The 17,243-nt window shown below is 43.1% G+C and overlaps 1 protein-coding gene across 3 annotated transcripts in view; it reads left to right on the top strand.

The window, feature by feature from the left end:
* Window positions 1-17,243, top strand: part of PLCL1 (phospholipase C like 1 (inactive)) — a 359,855-nt gene that overhangs the window by 299,693 nt on the left and 42,919 nt on the right. For all 3 annotated transcript variants that reach the window (XM_075001833.1, XM_075001834.1, XM_075001835.1), the window contains exon 5: window positions 841-950. In XM_075001833.1, the coding sequence (XP_074857934.1) occupies window positions 841-950 (110 nt within the window). The remainder of the gene's footprint in view (window positions 1-840; window positions 951-17,243) is intronic.

Raw genomic sequence — 17,243 nt, 5'->3', positions numbered from 1 at the left:
GTGAGGAAATTAATGTCACAACTACACATTGTGGGGTGTAACCAAGCAGCCACACTCACTGTATGAAGGAGGTCTTGTTTTCATTTTGTCCCGTAACCCTTGCTTGCACTATGGAAATATCACACAGTACAAAAATGGTTGAAACTTCCCCCAGCTCTAACTTGGTGAAGTGTGTGCTTAGACTTTCTGAACTTTTACAGACAGCAATGGATCTTACAAATATCTGTCACAGAAACTGGCTGTGAAAAGCAACAGGATTCCAAGGGCTTGTGGTTGAAAGTTTCAGTTCCACAGGCTGCAATAATAGTATCTGGTGGTAGGCAGCATAGAGCTCATACAATAATGTATCAGTGTGACATGCAAGGGTCTTTCTCTGTAACTCCTGTTAAGATTAATGAGAAGCTGTGGATATGAACTGTCTGTTGAACAAAAGGACCACGGATTGAGTTTTACAGTGATTATCGCCAGCAGTGAAGAGTAAAGGCAGAGCCATTGGAAAATGTGGGTTCATCAGTTTGCTTCACACTCTCTATCAATGATTGCGACAGCATGCTGCAGAAAAAAGGAGTGAACTGGTAGCCCTAAGAGTGGATATTTTTGATCGATAGAAAGACTTATTTTCTCAAGTGGGCTTTATTTTATTATATTTTATTTTATTTTTTGCACACAGTTGAAAGATGGGCATCAGGTCCTCAAGAGGCAGGGATAGGAGGAAATGAAATGAATGCTCAAGAGGTAGCCAGCGTGGGCAGGTCTGAGAATTCTTAGTCAATGGTTTGAGTGATGATTAAATCACTCAGCTGAATCACACACTAAAACTTGTACCAATTCATGTTTTAGGCATGGAGTTTCATGAAGAACTTCATAACCTCGGGGCAAAGGAAGGTTTGAAAGGAAGAAAACTAAGCAAAGCCATTGAAAGTTTCGCATGGAATATCACTGTGCTGAAGGTAAGCATGAAAGATTGAATTTAAAGTGGAGTTATTGATTTGTACCTTAAATTGGGCTGAAAGAGTTACCATAGTAATGGTAGTACCACATTAAAGGATGCTAAATCAGAATGAGAAAAAGGAATTAATTATATTAAGCAATTAAGGGCCCAATTCCTAATTATGGGCTAAGGGCACATTCCCTGCTTAGACAATACTTTTATTAATGTCACTGGGATTGTTAAATCAGGCAGGGTTGGTCCAAATCTGTGGATACAGTGGTAGCAATGTTTTTTCCCCCAATATTCCCATATTAGCTGGTTAAAAGGAATGTTAGGTACATGTTTTGAAGAAACATTTTGGGTTTTTAGACCCCACAGGTGAGATGTTTTCTTTAGACCAACGCAGAAGTTAAATGCAGGAAGTGAATTTGGAAACTATATTGTAACATTGAGAACTGGGGAAATAACTGGTTTTTTCAGGTTACTCACAGTTCCAAAAACCTGGGGGAAAATGTGGTTTAAGCCAAATACAGTCTACTTTGACAGTGGTTTCAGATCTGGGAATTGAACTTGGATCTCCCATTGTCACCTGACTGACCCAGCTAATGGGCTAAAGATTGTAAGAGGATGGTAAAAGTACCACCACCTGCTTCTCCTCCAGCCACATTGTGAATGGCTGGAACTATTTGTATCCAATTCACTAATAGTTCTGAGTCAACCAAGACTACATTTTCATCGGACAGACTGGTTGTCAGAAAACTTTCACACAGCTCTATTAATGACTACTGTCTGGTAGGATTAACTACCACAGTGCAGTACTGAAGGGGTGGGTAAAGAGACAAAGAAAATGAGTCTGATCAGGTGGAAAGAAAAAATAAATATAAGATTTAGAGATGAATTTGAGACAATGTCTGGATCTAGTTATGGATTTGCCCAAAGCTTGAGAGTGTTTGTATCCAAGGTTGAATTTTGGGCTTGTGTCTCTATCAAGGGTGTACAGTAAGCGGCTCATGGGCCAGATGCGGTTCACCAGAGTTTGCTGGTTCCCACAGCTCTCATTGGCCAGGAATAGCATAGTGCAGCCAATGGGAGGTCTGAGCATCTGTACCTGCAGAGGCTCAGGTAAATAAAGTGCCTCGCTGTCCACCAGCAGAGAAATCTGGTAAACCGTATCTGGCTCGTGAGCTACTTATTGACCTCCCCTGAACTACATGAATCTATAGAATCTGCCTGGAGACCATGGAAGGACAACATGTTAGAAGTACAAAGTAGAGTGAAATCAGGATGATAAATTGATAGAACTGCCCAAGTTTCTTAGGACTATATTCTTTTGAAAAGAATTTGTGATCCAACATGCTTACTGCAAACCACGTCAGGTAAGATGTTTTATTGTCTATGGAGTTTCCCATTACAGAGGAGAGTAAGTGGGTAGCTTGAGAGGGCTAGGCAAAGCTGCAGTAAGTGGTACACTTTCACCCGATGGTGAGAGGATGCTCTTGTTCTTACAGGAGACAGAAAGGGGAGAAGATTACTTCTGGTGGGAATGGAAGGGAGAGGGTGAAGTTCATTGTGCATTTTGAGAAGCCAGAAAACAGAAGCAAAGTGGTTCGTGGGAGTGTATAAGCTCAGTGTATAAGAGGACCTCATGTGAAACTAAGTGGCATCACATGTAAGACTGATGAATAGAAATGGCTTTTTTACGCATTGCGTACCTGAGGCCAGGAGCTCAGAGGGAATGAAAAGAAGGTATTGCTATCAATAATAAGATCTTCATTTGCATTAGATTGGGGTGGGGAACCTTTCCAGGGTTGGGGACCACTGGCCCACAGAAAAATCTGTTGGGGCTCACACAAAAGAGAGAAGGAACCTCCCCTGCAAAACAAAGCAAACAAACCCCATTACTGGCAAGACCTCCAAATGAGAAGCAGAAGAAAGACACCTCATTCCTCTTGCACTCCAGTCCCCCATGGGTTGCGGGGGGTGGGGGGAAGAGAGGACCAAAGTTCAGGCCTTCCCCCCAAGGCCAGATTTATTCTTTTGAGAGCCTGGGGCTAGTAGATTTTTGTGCCCCCCCGCCCAAGGCTCTGCTGTGGGGCAAAAAGGACGGGTTCAGTGTGCAGGAGGGGAGCTGCCAGGAAGTGAGCTGAGTCTGGTGGGGGGTCTGGGCAGTTAGTAGGGTGCAGGAGCAAGCTGGGGTGGGGGGCCAGGATCTGGACAGGAGGTAGGGTGCAGGAGTGGGCTGAGGGTGGGGAATGGAGGTTCCGTGCAAGAAGGTAATGTATAGGAATGGATGGAGGTATGGGATCCGGGTGGGAGGGAGGATGCAGGAATAGGCTGGGAGTTGGGGTGTGGATTCTGGACAGGTACATGAATGGGATGGGATGCACTTACCTATGCAGTTCCCCCCGGGGCACACATGGCTCTGTCCCCCTCCACACTGCGCTCCCAGCACTGCCCTCCGGTGCTCCTGTTGCCCACAATTCCAGCCAATGGGAGCAGTGGTGGCAGTAAAGCTTCCCTGTGCTGTTGTTCCCCTGGCTGTGGAGAATGGGGAACAGCAGCATGTAGCTCTGCTTCCTCCCCCCTCCGGGAAGAGCTCACAGGCCAGATCCAGCCCTGGCTTGCCTTAATCTAGCCCCCAAGTCTCAGCTCCCTCCCCTTGCCCCCCCACTGCAGCGGGGAACCGTCACTGGTGCAAGGATTAAGGAAGGTCAATGGGAGGAATGCTCCCATCAACCTTCTGCTGTGAAGACAGGCACGGAAGTTGACAGCTGAAAAGTTGATTTTTAGGTACACAACTGGCATACCTAAAATTGTGTATCAACTGTCGACCTTCCGGGTGAGTACAAATACAGCCTATAACTTTGGTGCCTCCCATTCAATATAGAGAAAAATGATAAGTCTACATTGAAATCCGACCTTTATTTGCTTGGCATTCAAAATGAACAATGTAGAAAAAAAATAGGTACTTTTTTTTTCTGTTTTTCATTAATCCTAACACAATTATATGGTATAGGGTAAACTGTCCAGTAGCTCACATTTCAACCTTTTAACCACTTTGAGTTGTGCAGTGTCTCAGGCCAGCACAATAAACCCTTGCATTTCGAGTTGCAACTGTCTTCCTTCCAAAGGAACTGATTTTTGGGAAGCTATGAAAGTCTTTTTTCCTGGATACTGAAAGTCGTCTGTTTTTGAGTTGTAATCCTTTTGCCCTGAGCCATCAATGTGCGTAAACGTTAAGAACTTCGCTTTTCGTGCTTTTGCTTTCACAAATTGGCAATAAGTTGTGTGAGACAAAGCGTTGAAGCTAATTTGCAGTCTAGTGACTGCAACAAGTTTCTCGGAATGGAAGAAGAAAGGTATTTCTTTACCAATTTTAACTTTAAAATGCTACAGTCCCCATGAGCAACAGAAACTGGAAGAGTCACGAGAATTCGGAGAGCAATGAAGATGTTGGGAGAGCTCTCTGTGAGTCTGTGTTCAGCAACAAACCTCAGTACATGTTGAGGTGTAAGACACCAGGAAACAGCCTTCACTTCATTGCGCAAATCTACTTCATCAGTATCATTTGAATGTCCGTGTTGTAAAGGTGACTTTGAACTGCCAGCCACCACTCCCCAGGCAGCTCTCTTCTGAAGCTGTGCAGTGACACATTTTAACTGTATTTACGTACACCGCTGTGCTCCTCTATGGTTACGTCTACACGAACCCAAAACTTCAAAGTGGCCATTTTCAAGTTTACTAGTGAAGCACTGAAGTACATATTCAGCACCTCATTAGAATGCCGACAGCTGGGGCATTTCAAAATTGACACGGCTTGCCACCCTGCGGCTCGTCCAGACGTACTGCGGCTGCCGGCATTCTAATGAGGTGCTGAATACGTATGTCAGCACTTCATTAGTAAACTTCGAAATGGCCGTTTGCATGGCCATTTCGAAGTTTTGGGCTAGTGTAGACACGGCCTATATGAAATAATATAGGTCAGCTTCTGGCATGGCAATGGCGCCCTGTTTTACAAGTCCGGTGTTTGATACTTTTGTTTATAAGAGAGAACATATTAATATATATTTTAAATAGAGAAAAACTGAGTTCCATCTAGTTTAGTACCCGTTAAAGGATGGTGCCCTAGGCAGTGGCCTAGTTCACCTATATGGTTGGTCCGGCCCTGCATCTTGGTTTCACTCTGTCTTTTTTTTGCAACTGATACAGGCCACTGCTGAAGACAGGACACTGGACTTGATGGATTGCTGTTCTGATCCAGGGTGGCAGTTCCTGTGCACATAGAAACTTTTAGATGGTGGTCAAAACAGAACCTTCAAACTTTTGAGGTTCAACCAGCATCAATAAAGACAGACTTACAGCATGAGAGGGAAATGCCCTAAAAATGTAATTGCTCTGTTTAGGCAGTAGTGGTTTTCACAGTAAAACAAATAGGATGCATAGTTTATTTTAAAGGCTACCAAAACCATTTAAGCTGGGTTATGGACTAACTGCCATATTTAATTTTTCTTTTTTTCTTTCTCTCTTTCTTTCTTTCTTTTCTATTTTTTTTTTTTCATTTCTGAAAGCGCAAAACATCGGGGCACATTTGGTAATGCACTTAAAAGACCAGCAGTGGAAACTGATCTTAGTATCCAATGGTGCAACTGAATGGGAGACAGCTTTTTCATTGTGAAGTAGGAAAGGTTCAGCAAGGGAGTCCCATCCTGAAAATATGGCTATTTAATGGTCTGTACCACATGTCAAATTTCAGGTAGCCAGTTGCCATTTTGATTTTTTTTTTCTGCTGAGTGCTGACAGTCAGTGACCCTGCAAATAACAAATCTGTTCATTTGTTACTACTTGTGTCTTTTGTTCAGTACTGACTCATTTCTTCGTGCCTTCATGCAAGCATCATTAAGGATTTCTAGAAAGAGATCAGAAACCCTCCCCCGCTCAAATCAGAAGCCTCCTCCATCTGTCTGTTTTTAATGGTGTTCCATAAAAAGATGTTTGATTGATTAGATATGAATATAATCATTTAAGAACTAAAAAATACAGTACAGTATCTAACAAAATGTCTGAATGTCTTTAAACTGGATGAGCTGATCTAGACGTTGTGCATTAAAACAGCAATATAAGGACCCTTAGGATCTTTTTGTCATTATTTATGGTCAGCAATAGTCTGCTCTGCCTGTAGTTTTCATGGGTTACCCATGGGCATTAGCAGGCATTGTATTTTTCTGCGTGTGTGTGAGTTGAAGTCATATAGAAATTATGTGTTTATTTATAAATACTTATTGAATAAACACTTAATAATAATAATAAATAAATTATTTTTGAAATAGACAAGCATCAAGGGCAAAGTGCAAGAGAGGCTGCATTAAGAAAATCATCTTTAGCAAAATCATTGAATAGTAAAAGTTTAAGATTAAAATGTATTTTATAAAAATTACCACTGTGGGTGTTGTTCTCATTTAAAAATGCCTGGGATAATTGTAGGAAGCATTTTGTAAGAATGAACCAAAATAATATGGTACACCATTTTCTAAACTTAACTCCATATTAATAATATGCAGGAGGAGGACAAACCTATTTGTCATAACATACAATTTTTGAAATAGTTAATGTAACTCAGTGACCACCTAGAAGTAGACAACCTTGTTTGCAACTCATAGGCTGTGTCTACACTAGCCCCAAACTTCGTAATGGCCACCCAAATGGCCATTTCGAAGTTTACTAATGAAGCGCTGAAATGCATATTCAGCGCTTCATTAGCATGCGGGCGGCCGCGGCACTTCGAAATTGACGCGCCTCGCCGCCGCGCGGCTCGTCCCGACGGGGCTCCTTTTCAAAAGGACCCCGCCTACTTCGAAGTCCCCTTATTCCCATTCAGCTCATGGGAATAAGGGGACTTCGAAGTAAGCGGGGTCCTTTTGAAAAGGAGCCCCGTCGGGACGAGCCGCGCGGCGGCGAGGCGCGTCAATTTCGAAGTGCCGCGGCCGCCCGCATGCTAATGAAGCGCCGAATATGCATTTCAGCGCTTCATTAGTAAACTTCGAAATGGCCATTTGCATGGCCATTACGAAGTTTGGGGCTAGTGTAGACATAGCCATATTGACATACCCACATAAAGGCAAATTTGATAAGTTGGTGTATCTTACCTGGTTTCACGTTGTGCAAGAGAATTAGTCAGGCACATTATGTCAGGAATATTTAGATAGTGAATGAACAGGAAATAAGTGAGTGGCAGAGGTTATTGCAGTGGAAGGGCGGGAATAAGTGTCAGGTGCTCTGGTTTCTAACCCCCCACACTCTCAGTATACGTCCAGTGTGATTTGGGGCAAAGCCCGTAGTTTCCTTTCTGCACTTGTTTCAGTCCGAACAAAATAAGCAGGTAACAGAGAATTATGTGTTTGGAGTTTCACTAAGCGTTCCAGTGGCCACACAGTACAAGCCAGCAGTGGGGAGAGGCAAAGGAGGCAGTTGCATTGGGGCCCAGAGAGTCAAAGGGACCCAGAGCTACCAGCTGCTGCTACCACTACTATGGCAGCCACAGTGGCCAGAGCCCCAGCTCCTCTGAAGTGCCATTGGAGCACTGGAGTGATGCTCCACAGAGCTGCTGACTGCCCTCGGCCCCGCCCCTTCTGGGGCACAGAGCCACCCCCTTTGCCTTGCCCTAGGGCCCACAGCCCAGCTGGCTACGCTCACCAGACCTAGTTTGTGGAACTGTTCATTTTATCATGGTGGGAGTGATGCCACCAGAGGAGTTAAGTTTGGTCACTGGCTTCCATCCTGGCTTTTGTCAGGTGCTCGTGGCTTTTTATTCAGTGTTTTTTTCTGATGTTTGTAGCAGTCTCTGAAAGGAGTTTGTCGTATGGCTTTGTGCTTCCTTCCCCGAAGTGCTCCTGCTTCTCTCTCTTCTCAGACTTTCCCAGGGCTGCTGTTTTTCTCTCACAGTGCTGCTAGACGTTCTCCCCTCTTATTCTGCTGCCCAGCCATTACTGCATGACTTCCCTAGGTACCACAGGCTTCTTTGCTCCCTCTGCTTTCTATCAATTGTTGTGTCTCCTTTTACTGCTTCCTCTTACCTTCATCAATCCATTCAGCTGCTGTCTCTCCAGGGGCCCCTTTCTGGCTGTGGAAGTAGCCCTCTCCTTTTGCTTTCACTGCACCCTCTGAAGTCCAGGTCCAGCAGCTCTCCAGGGAATGCTGTGGGTCAGTGGTGCCTCCTCTGGGTTACATATTTCCTTCAGCTGAGGAAGCACATCCCAAGTTTCTGAGATCCTCTAGCAGTTCATTCCGGACAAGACTCCACTTGCCAGCAGGAGGGAACGAACCTGCGACTTTAGGGGCCAAAGCCATGTACTTTACATATAAGCTAAAAGCCAGCTGCCTCTCAGCTAAGGCTGTAGAGCAGAGACTTTGCATTCCTTTGTCAGTGGTCTCAGTGCCTCTGGGGGTGCACAAGTAAAGCTCAAAGTTGATTCTGCTGCTACAGATTAATTCCTGGAGTATCTCTGTTGACATCAACAATTATACGTGGATGTATTTGTCTCCCTCTGCCTATCTTACCATATCAGGGTATCCATTCCTCTGTTGAAGAGTAATATGAAATCTAATTGCTGCAGTATCAAATACTTGCCTGCCTATTGCTGGTTAATTAAGTTTCATAGACACCCAAATACTGGTAAATGATACATTCTGAAAATGAAGACGAAGTGACATTTACTCTTTATCCAAGGGAAAAAAAACCAAATTATTTTAAACCAAGCTGTGCACTAAAATGTTTTCAATTTTCATAAACTCATACTGCCACCCACCTTAATATGTTCTTGCTGCTGCGAGAAGATTGTGCTGTCCTGTTCAGGTTTCCAAATACTAACTTGTGCTTCTCCCCCCGCCGCGCTCCCTGTATGTGTATTTCTCTAAGCAGGGACTGGTATGTTGAATGGTTAGATTTTCAGGGACCATGTAATCAGTGAATCTATTAATTAGCCTGTATTTAAATGAGCAGACATATTAAACAGAGAGCCTGTTAATGACAGAAGGTGTAGAATTATTAAATTGCAAATGCAGTTCATTCTCAGAGAGAGAGGAATCCATGATGTCATCTCATCAGACACACAGATGCATGCATCCTATCTGCAGCCTTCCTACTGTGTCTGAGAAATCCGCTCAGTCTCTACCTGGTTCATGTTTTTGTGATGTGAGTAACGGAGAAGGGGGCAAGCTTTTATGATATGGAATAATTAATGTCAGCTTCTGGGGAAGGTATTTAAATATGATGAAGTACTGCTGCAATGGCTAATCTAGAGTAAGTTACCCATGAATTACCTTTCTCTTAATTGTACTCTGTCATCTGTGACAGCAGAGCCCTGAGTAATCAGCCTTCTAGTGCTTGCAAGGACAGCAGTGTCCAGCTTTCTGCCTTTGGTGGCAGAACCCAGCTGTGCTGTCCCAAGCTACTTTCAGAGATAAAAGCAGTTTTTTAAATGAGTATGGCACCCTCTCTCCCTGCATTCAAACTAAACTAAATTTAGCATCTCTCTGAGGTATAACTTTTCTTTCAGAAAAAAAGACGCATCTCTGACAATGATTACTGAATAATTCAGAAGCAACTGAATCCTAATGAATCACACAGCCAGGGAGTTTCCACTGATTCCTGTGAAGCAATAGGGGCCATTCATAACCTCATTCCAAATTATATAATATGCAGAGTCGACAGTTTTAATGCACTTTTGTATTGTAATAAAACCATCTTAATCTGAATTAAGATTTACTTTACAATAATTCTCTAGGATTTATCAGATATAACAAAAACCAATATTTGGGGCATTTCTCTAGCATGGTTTTCTTTTTGTATGGATTCCCATTTAACATCATATTCCCACTGATAGGCAAGACATGTAGCTATGGTACTTGTCATGCTGCTAAGTGGACAATGGAAAGAAGCAGAGCATATTGCCAGGTGACATTTGGTCTATTGAAGCACAAGTGCAAAAATAAATTCTTTCATAGTTTACCCCTTGTTGCTTCTTTGTTACCAAGGTATTTCTGTTATATTTTACAGTATGTAGATCTTAAATAAGAACACTGAATATTTGATGAACAGCTCCAAAGGTGTGGGTTTTTTTTTCCATGATACGGTGCTAGTATAGCTCTATCCCCTAATCTGTTTATCCTTTTTCTCTGTCCTCAAAGTATTTGTGCACCATCTGTGCTGTTCTTTCTTGTTAGAAAAATATCCCTTAAACATTGCTACCTAGGTGTTCAACTATAAAATAAAAAATAATAAGCCACTTTGGCTTAATTACAGACTTCTTTACAGCAAATCAATTGTATAATGATAGTGGGATTATAGTGACAATCTTATAATGACAGCATCAGCAGTAGCCAGGAATGTTTTGTTTGGCCCAGCAATGTCAAGAGTTTGTTTTAATGAGGACCTCACTGCAGTTGTCACTCATTTTGCCACCTCCAACTTGCATACTACAACAGAATGCCATTTTTATGGCACCACTAGAAATTTGTTTCTTGCAGGAAGAGGAGTGACACCTATATCTAGAGCCTGGTTTGTCTTCCACAACATGATTTCCAGTTACTGTTCAAAGTTGTGGTTTTACTCTATAGATTTGTCTAGGCTTTTGGTCCTGGCTTATAAAATCTTCTGGTGGTCTATTCTGAGTCCGAAAATCAGCCAAGGTTCTTGAGCTAACAGCTCTGTGACTGGATGTCAGAAAGAATCTACCCAGTAACCAGTTCAGGTAGGAGCTGAGAGCTAGAGAAGTGGTTAGGAAGTCCAGTGAAGCAAAAATACATTTATTTTTGTAAACACCAACCTATTTAGACTTGGCTATTTCATTCAAAGGAAAACGTCAGGAAGCATGTGAGTTTTCAGACTCTGTGTGTGTGTTGCATTTAGGAAAAATAGCATTAGGACTCATTTTGCTCACATTCTTTTCAAGATTTACAGGTTTGGGCTGGTTGGCAGGGCATTTTCATTGGAGGACCCATGACTCTGGAGTTTATTCTGTCTAATCTAAAAGTCCATGTTTGCCAACTTTCAGGGCATTCTGCAAGGCTCAACTGTTCATACAGGCTTTTCCCTAAAGAGGTGTGTTTCGTGGTTTTCTTTGTCTTTCTGCAGCTAGGGGTACAGAGTCCTTTAAGTCAGTGGTTCTCAAATAGGGATACATGTACCCTGGGGGTATGCATTTGTCTTCTGGGGGCTCTCAACTCATTTTGATTGGTGTTTCTCAACATGGGGGTTGCATTCCCAAAGGGAGTTGCATGATGGGTACATGTGGGTTACATGTGCAGGACTGGCCTTATAGGGTATCCAGAAGGGCAGTTGCCCAGTGCATTGCCTCTCCTCCAGATCCTGTGGAGCTAAGCTGCATGCTGCAGCCCTAGGGCAACCATATTTCCCTGTCCCATATTTGGGACAGGGAGATATGGGGGGAGGGACAGCTCCTATGAGCACCAGGGAGCCAGGAAGGAGGAGGCAGCCGCTGGCACTCCCCCTGCTTCCCCAAGGCTTAGGGAAGTGTGGGTGGGGGGATGGCCCAAATAAAGGACAATTAGTCCCTTTGAAAACATAAGTCATGACGCCTGCGTCCCAAATACTGGGACCGTCCCACCCAATTCAGGATGGATGGTCACCTTACACAGCCCTGGGTGGTGAGGCTCAGGTGTCAGGCTGACAAGTGAAAATATTTATATTACAATCAATTTATTTTATAATTATATGGAACAAATGAAAAATTAAGCACTTTTTAGTAGTAGTTATGGTGGCACTTTGATTTTTTTATGTCTGATTTTGTAAACAAGTAGTTTTTAAGTGAAACGTGCAGTGCACAAGACGAGTCAGACTCCTCAAAAAGGAATTGTTGCGTTCAGTGATACTGGGCTTATATTCATTATGTGATTATGTATTCAGGTGATTTTACATGTTCATTCTTAGTGCCTTATGACAGAATCTTCTGCCGGCAGTGCTTGCTAGAACTTTCATGCCCCTCATTCCCAAACATCCTGAGAGTGGGGCTACATGAAGGAGAGTGCCGTTTACCCCCTCAGTTCCTTCCAATTGCTTGCCTGGATAGAGGTGAACCACTTCGGCATGTTTGGGCCTGGAGTCTTTGCTCTTTGAGTTGGTTAATGTTGGGGGAGGGTTGGTAGGTTTTGGGTCATGGTGTAACTGAAGAAGCTGAGAAGCGGGGGGATTTTCCACTTGAACCCACAGTGCCTCCATATGATGGCTTGGACCAATGGACTTTAACTCTATCTAATCCTGAGCTCAGCCAGTGCATGAGCTGTCCAGCCTAGGCATCCACGTGTCTTGTTGGCTCTTCACGATCCATTGCTTAACGCTAGTAAGCAATAAATCAGAAAAGTTACAAGTATAAAAGGACCAGATTTGTGACTTACATGACTAGGAAGGGCAGTTCTCTTGCTTCATTGTCCATATTCTGTTTTCAAGAATATTTTATGTTTTTTTAAATCTGTCCTTTTTATCATGTTCCCCTTTCAGTCTTCTCTTTTCCGGACTAAACAAACTCAATTCTTTCAATCTTTCATCATAGACCATATTTCCTAGACTCTAATCATTTTTATTTCTCTTTGTACCATTTCCAATTTGTCTACATCTCATGGCACCCATAACTGAAAACACTACTTCAGTTGAGGCCTAATCAATGAAGAGTATAACGGAAGAATTATTTCTCATGTCTTGCATACAACACCCCTGTTAATACATCCAAGAATGATGTTTGCTTTTTTTTTTTTTTTTTTTTGCAAGTTTCACACTATTAACTCACATTTTACTCGTACTACTATGACCTGTAGATGCTTTTCAATGGTACTCCTTCCTGGTATCTCAGTTGGTACTAGCCATGCTGGTGAAATCACCCTTTGAACATTTTCCTTAATGTTCTTTACATTAATTATTAAACTGCCTTTTAATTGGTAATCTAACATACGCCAACATAGCGAGTGAGCTAAATACTCCTATGGTTGATCCATCATTCAGTATGTTACATACAGAAAGGCTCATTCTTCAACATGACCAGCAGTTTTTGTCAAAGATGGTTTGATTTTTCTTGTCAGTCGCTCAATTCATTTGTTGGTCTCCCCATTGCCCTGCCAAAACCATATTCTAATAAGCCTGAATCATCTTTACATACTTTCGATGCAAAGAAGATTTTTGCTCATTATTTAGACTGAACTCAGAAGTTTCATAAATCATCCAGACTGTATACCCTGTATAATTTCTAGTTTGAGAAACAATTTATCCCAGAGCACTTCTGGATGGATTAAGCAAGGCTCTGTTACATATTATTCCATGGCATAGACTTCTGTCCTTGGGGAAGTACGTCCCCATTCCACTAGGCTTTTGCTGTCCTGAAACATGTCCCTGCTGTGGAAATTTGCATAGTTGCTACCTGGAGTTTCATTAAGCATTGTGCTTTGGATTTGGCCTCTATGACAGATGCTGAATTTGGTAGAACAGTGCTGCAATCTCTGCACATTATTTTCAGCACGGCTTTTCAATCTGTGTGGTAAGTGGGAATATGCAGAGTCACTTGAAAAATATGTAAATTACTTAGTTGGGTCTTCAAGATCCCTCTGCATATTTCACACTCTCCGCTCATCTTGCCCTGTGTGTAAGACTCTTTGTCACTTATTGGTCTCTGGCATTGTGATGGAAGGAACTTTGAAGGGTAGGAGATGATCTGTCCTAGATGTAGCCTTCCTGTCAGGATTTTTGGAGGTACTGAAAGCGGAGCTGGAGCATGACAGCGCTCTAATGGATATGCTGGGAGAAGGTTCTAACCCTACTGTAAAACAACACAAGATGGTGATATGCTCATAAGCATGTGAGTATGCAGAACCATCACAAAGAAAAAATGTTGCTAGATGAATAAAATCCTATTTTATTCTCTAAAATATATTGTTCTCTGCTTATAAATTACCTCCAGAACTCTCCCTTTCTGTTGTTGACTGAATTAAACATTGCACTTCTTGTGCAAAGCTAAAAGAAGTAGGTGCTTCTGCAGGATTCTATTAACTTAAAAGACCCGTTTCTCAATGAGATTGAATTCAATTGTATCTAACCATGGAAAGCTATCAAGTTATTTTAACAATATGTTTCAGGAAAAAGTGCTGGTAGTGCCAGTCTCTCCAACGTACTAGGTAATCAACTGAAAAATCTTCTATCTTCTGGCAGCCGGCCATTCTACAGGAAAGTTGCTCCATGAAACATGTAGTCAGCATTCTTTAACAAGCAAGATGGTGTCAATCTAGGTATCCTCCTTATGTGAGGCCTTAAAGTCAAGTGGTATTTTATGATGTGTCCACTTTTGCAGCCAAGGAAATATTCTAGATGTGAATTACATGTGGAGTAAATTAAATTTTCACATGTATTTAAAATATGTATGAAGAACTTTATCTGATCTCATGTCTGCATGCTCAGGGTGTTGAAAAGAGGAACAAGTTGTTTGCTGGGCAGGCAACAGCTGCACACATTCAAAGCTGTTGCAACACCATGATATTTTAATATTCCGAAAGGATATTAGTTATGTGGCTGAGGTCTGAGATCACAAAATAAGGCATAGTTTTGAGAAAAAGGGGAGACTTTATATTCATCAGTTGCACACATATTTGTATGAAACTGGAGCACTGGCTTGAAGTGATTTCAGATAGAAAATGCAGCTCTCCAACAATGGGTCAAATACAGCCTTCAGGTATCTGGGTGTAATTCTACTGACTTCAGTGGAGTAATAGGGTTGTTATAAACTTTCTTCACTTGTATGGCTTTGACAGGAGGATTTTAGAAGGATTTTAGATCACTAGAACAAGCGATTTTATTTATTTATGAACAATGTCAATGGTTCGCAGCTGGAGGCTATGCGGCCTCCTTAGCGGTCTGTGAACAGGTTTCAGGGGGTCTGCTAAGTAGAGCTAGTGTTAGATTGGCTGAGGTCCCAGGCAGAAAGTTGAAGCCTGAGCCTGCAATTGGGAGAAAGACCTACAGATGTTCTGATCTTCCCAAGAGAGTAGCCTTGCCAGGAAAAAGGAAATCTCATCCTTTCCCAGCCCTACCGGGGCTGACAGCTGTAGCCTGGGGAAGTGATTTGATTTAATCCATAGTTCCATGTTGCTCCCCTGATTTCTTTGTTGCTTGTCCAGGGCATTTTCTCCAAATGCCCAATATCCCATCCCTCAGTTGTAGGTTGTCACTGCGGATGGGGTGGCTGTGCAGCTGGCTCAGCTCAAGACAATGTACAAGTGTGGCACAGTCTTTGCCCGGCTGACAAAGGAAGCTGATTGTACCCAGCTCATTCTCCAAGTGCTGCATGGGTTCTGTAGTGGTTACAAGTCTACGAAGTGCTAAGAGTTTGTCTGAAAAGACAGTGGTTATGTTCTGAGTACATACAGGGAGCAGAGCTGTTGCGTAAAAAGGTGCAAGTTGACAAGAAGGTAACTGCACTTGAAATTTGGTAGGAATAGGAAGAGAAAATGAGTAGAGAAGGGAATAATGTGACAGAAGGGAATTTCTTGAGTGTAAAAACTAGGTCATCATTTTTCCATCCCTAGTCTGGAGGAGGTTATGAATATACCAAGTGTATATGTCAGCAGCTTCTGCCACTGCGCTCTCACTCTTAAAACAGAGTCGTTTTCGTCTGGGACATGAGCGTCAAAGGCACCTGTACACCTGCAGTGTATTAATTAAAGGAAACTTGGAAGTGCGTGAGCCAGGGCTTTTATTTGTGCCAATCTGTCACCAGCTGACCCACACGTGATTAAAGGGTTGTAATGAAGGTATTAGAGTCATCCAGATCTTGCTTTTATCTGTCAATAGGTGTATTAAATATAGAAAAGGGAAAGGAGCAACCTCCTTTATCGATTAGGGATGCTAACGTGTGACTGGTACAGCCTGGAGGGTGGGCAGGGGATTGCTCCAGCCCCGCAGGGCCATCATGGTGGTCCCAGGAGGGAGGGCAGGCTGGGGAGGCTGCTTCTGGCCAGCTAGGCTGGAGTAGCCCCCCTGCCACAAAACAGGACTGCTCCAGCTGAGCCAGAGTGGCACTTCCTTGCCAGGCCACTGCCAGCTGGTTTTGAGCAGCATCCCCAGGCACCCTCCCACACATGCAGCTGTTGAGGCGGTTAACAGGTGAAACCTAGCATTTAAATAGTTAACCAATTAAATGGGATTTCCTATCCCTAGTATGGATTGATAAAGATATCATCACACACCTCATTGAGCTAAACTCCTCATCCTAGTGCAACCAGGATATCTTCTGGAGAGGAAAGAATCATATGCTCTTTCTCCTAGCCTGTGGATTGGGAGAAGTGTCATATCACAACCCCCTACTCCAGTCTAAGAGCCAGAAGACCCTGGATGGTGCTTGCATGTTTCCTGCCACATGGGACAGGAATGCAGCATAGATATGGATATCAGGGGGCCCACTAGATCTGAAGGCTGCTATCATGCACACAGGGATCCCCCATGAAAGATACTTTTGGTTTGTTCATGATTACAGCCCCTTCCAAAGTAGCAGTGATTCCCTCTGTCCTCATTTTGGGAAAGGTGTATTTACAGAGCAAGACCTTCAGGTGGCATGTTATGATTTTGTACCAAAAAGCTTTTTAGTGATGGGGAATAGCCTCTCCCCACCCCCATAATGAATAGCCCCATACCAGGAAACACCATGATTAGACTGTTGTTACAAACTTCGGAAGTCGGTAACGGGCTACTTCCAAGAGAGCCCCTGCCTCAAACCAAGAGCCGCATTCCTCAAGCCTTCTGACATAACCTACTGTGTATTAATGCAGTCTGGGGTGCCAGTCTGCTGGGGAGTAGAGTCTAGTTAACAAACAGTGTACAGTAAGTGGATTCAAACACTGTTAGAGGATAGTGGTCTACAGCTACTCCTTCGAGTGACTATCAGGGAAAGGCCATTTGTATATTGCCCATTGATCCTTTCACCGTGCTCTGGGAGAGTTAGAACACTGCTCTTCCTTACATAACTGTGGAGTGGTGGAGAAGGAGTAAGGCACCATGTGTGGCTGGCCACAACTGCTGTCCTCTTCTGTGTAATTCAGGCCTGTTACCAAGTTATTCCCCCCCAGACCACTGTGAGTAACTTACCAGAAAGGAAGGTGAGAATAGATAGTACCATAGCTCTGACTTTCCTGTACATTCACACCAGCAAAACTGACCAGGTCTTGTGAGGCTTGAGGGTGGTATTTTTTGCACCTCTTAAAGAACTGAAGCAGTTCATGTGCTCACCAGAACACTGAGGAACTATGAGAGACCTTGTTCTTCCCT

This window comes from Carettochelys insculpta, chromosome 8, assembly GCF_033958435.1.
Source record: "Carettochelys insculpta isolate YL-2023 chromosome 8, ASM3395843v1, whole genome shotgun sequence".
In the NCBI taxonomy this organism is placed as follows: domain Eukaryota; kingdom Metazoa; phylum Chordata; order Testudines; family Carettochelyidae; genus Carettochelys; species Carettochelys insculpta.
The sequence above is the reverse complement of the archived record's forward strand: the minus strand, read 5'-3'. Positions and strand labels throughout refer to the sequence as shown.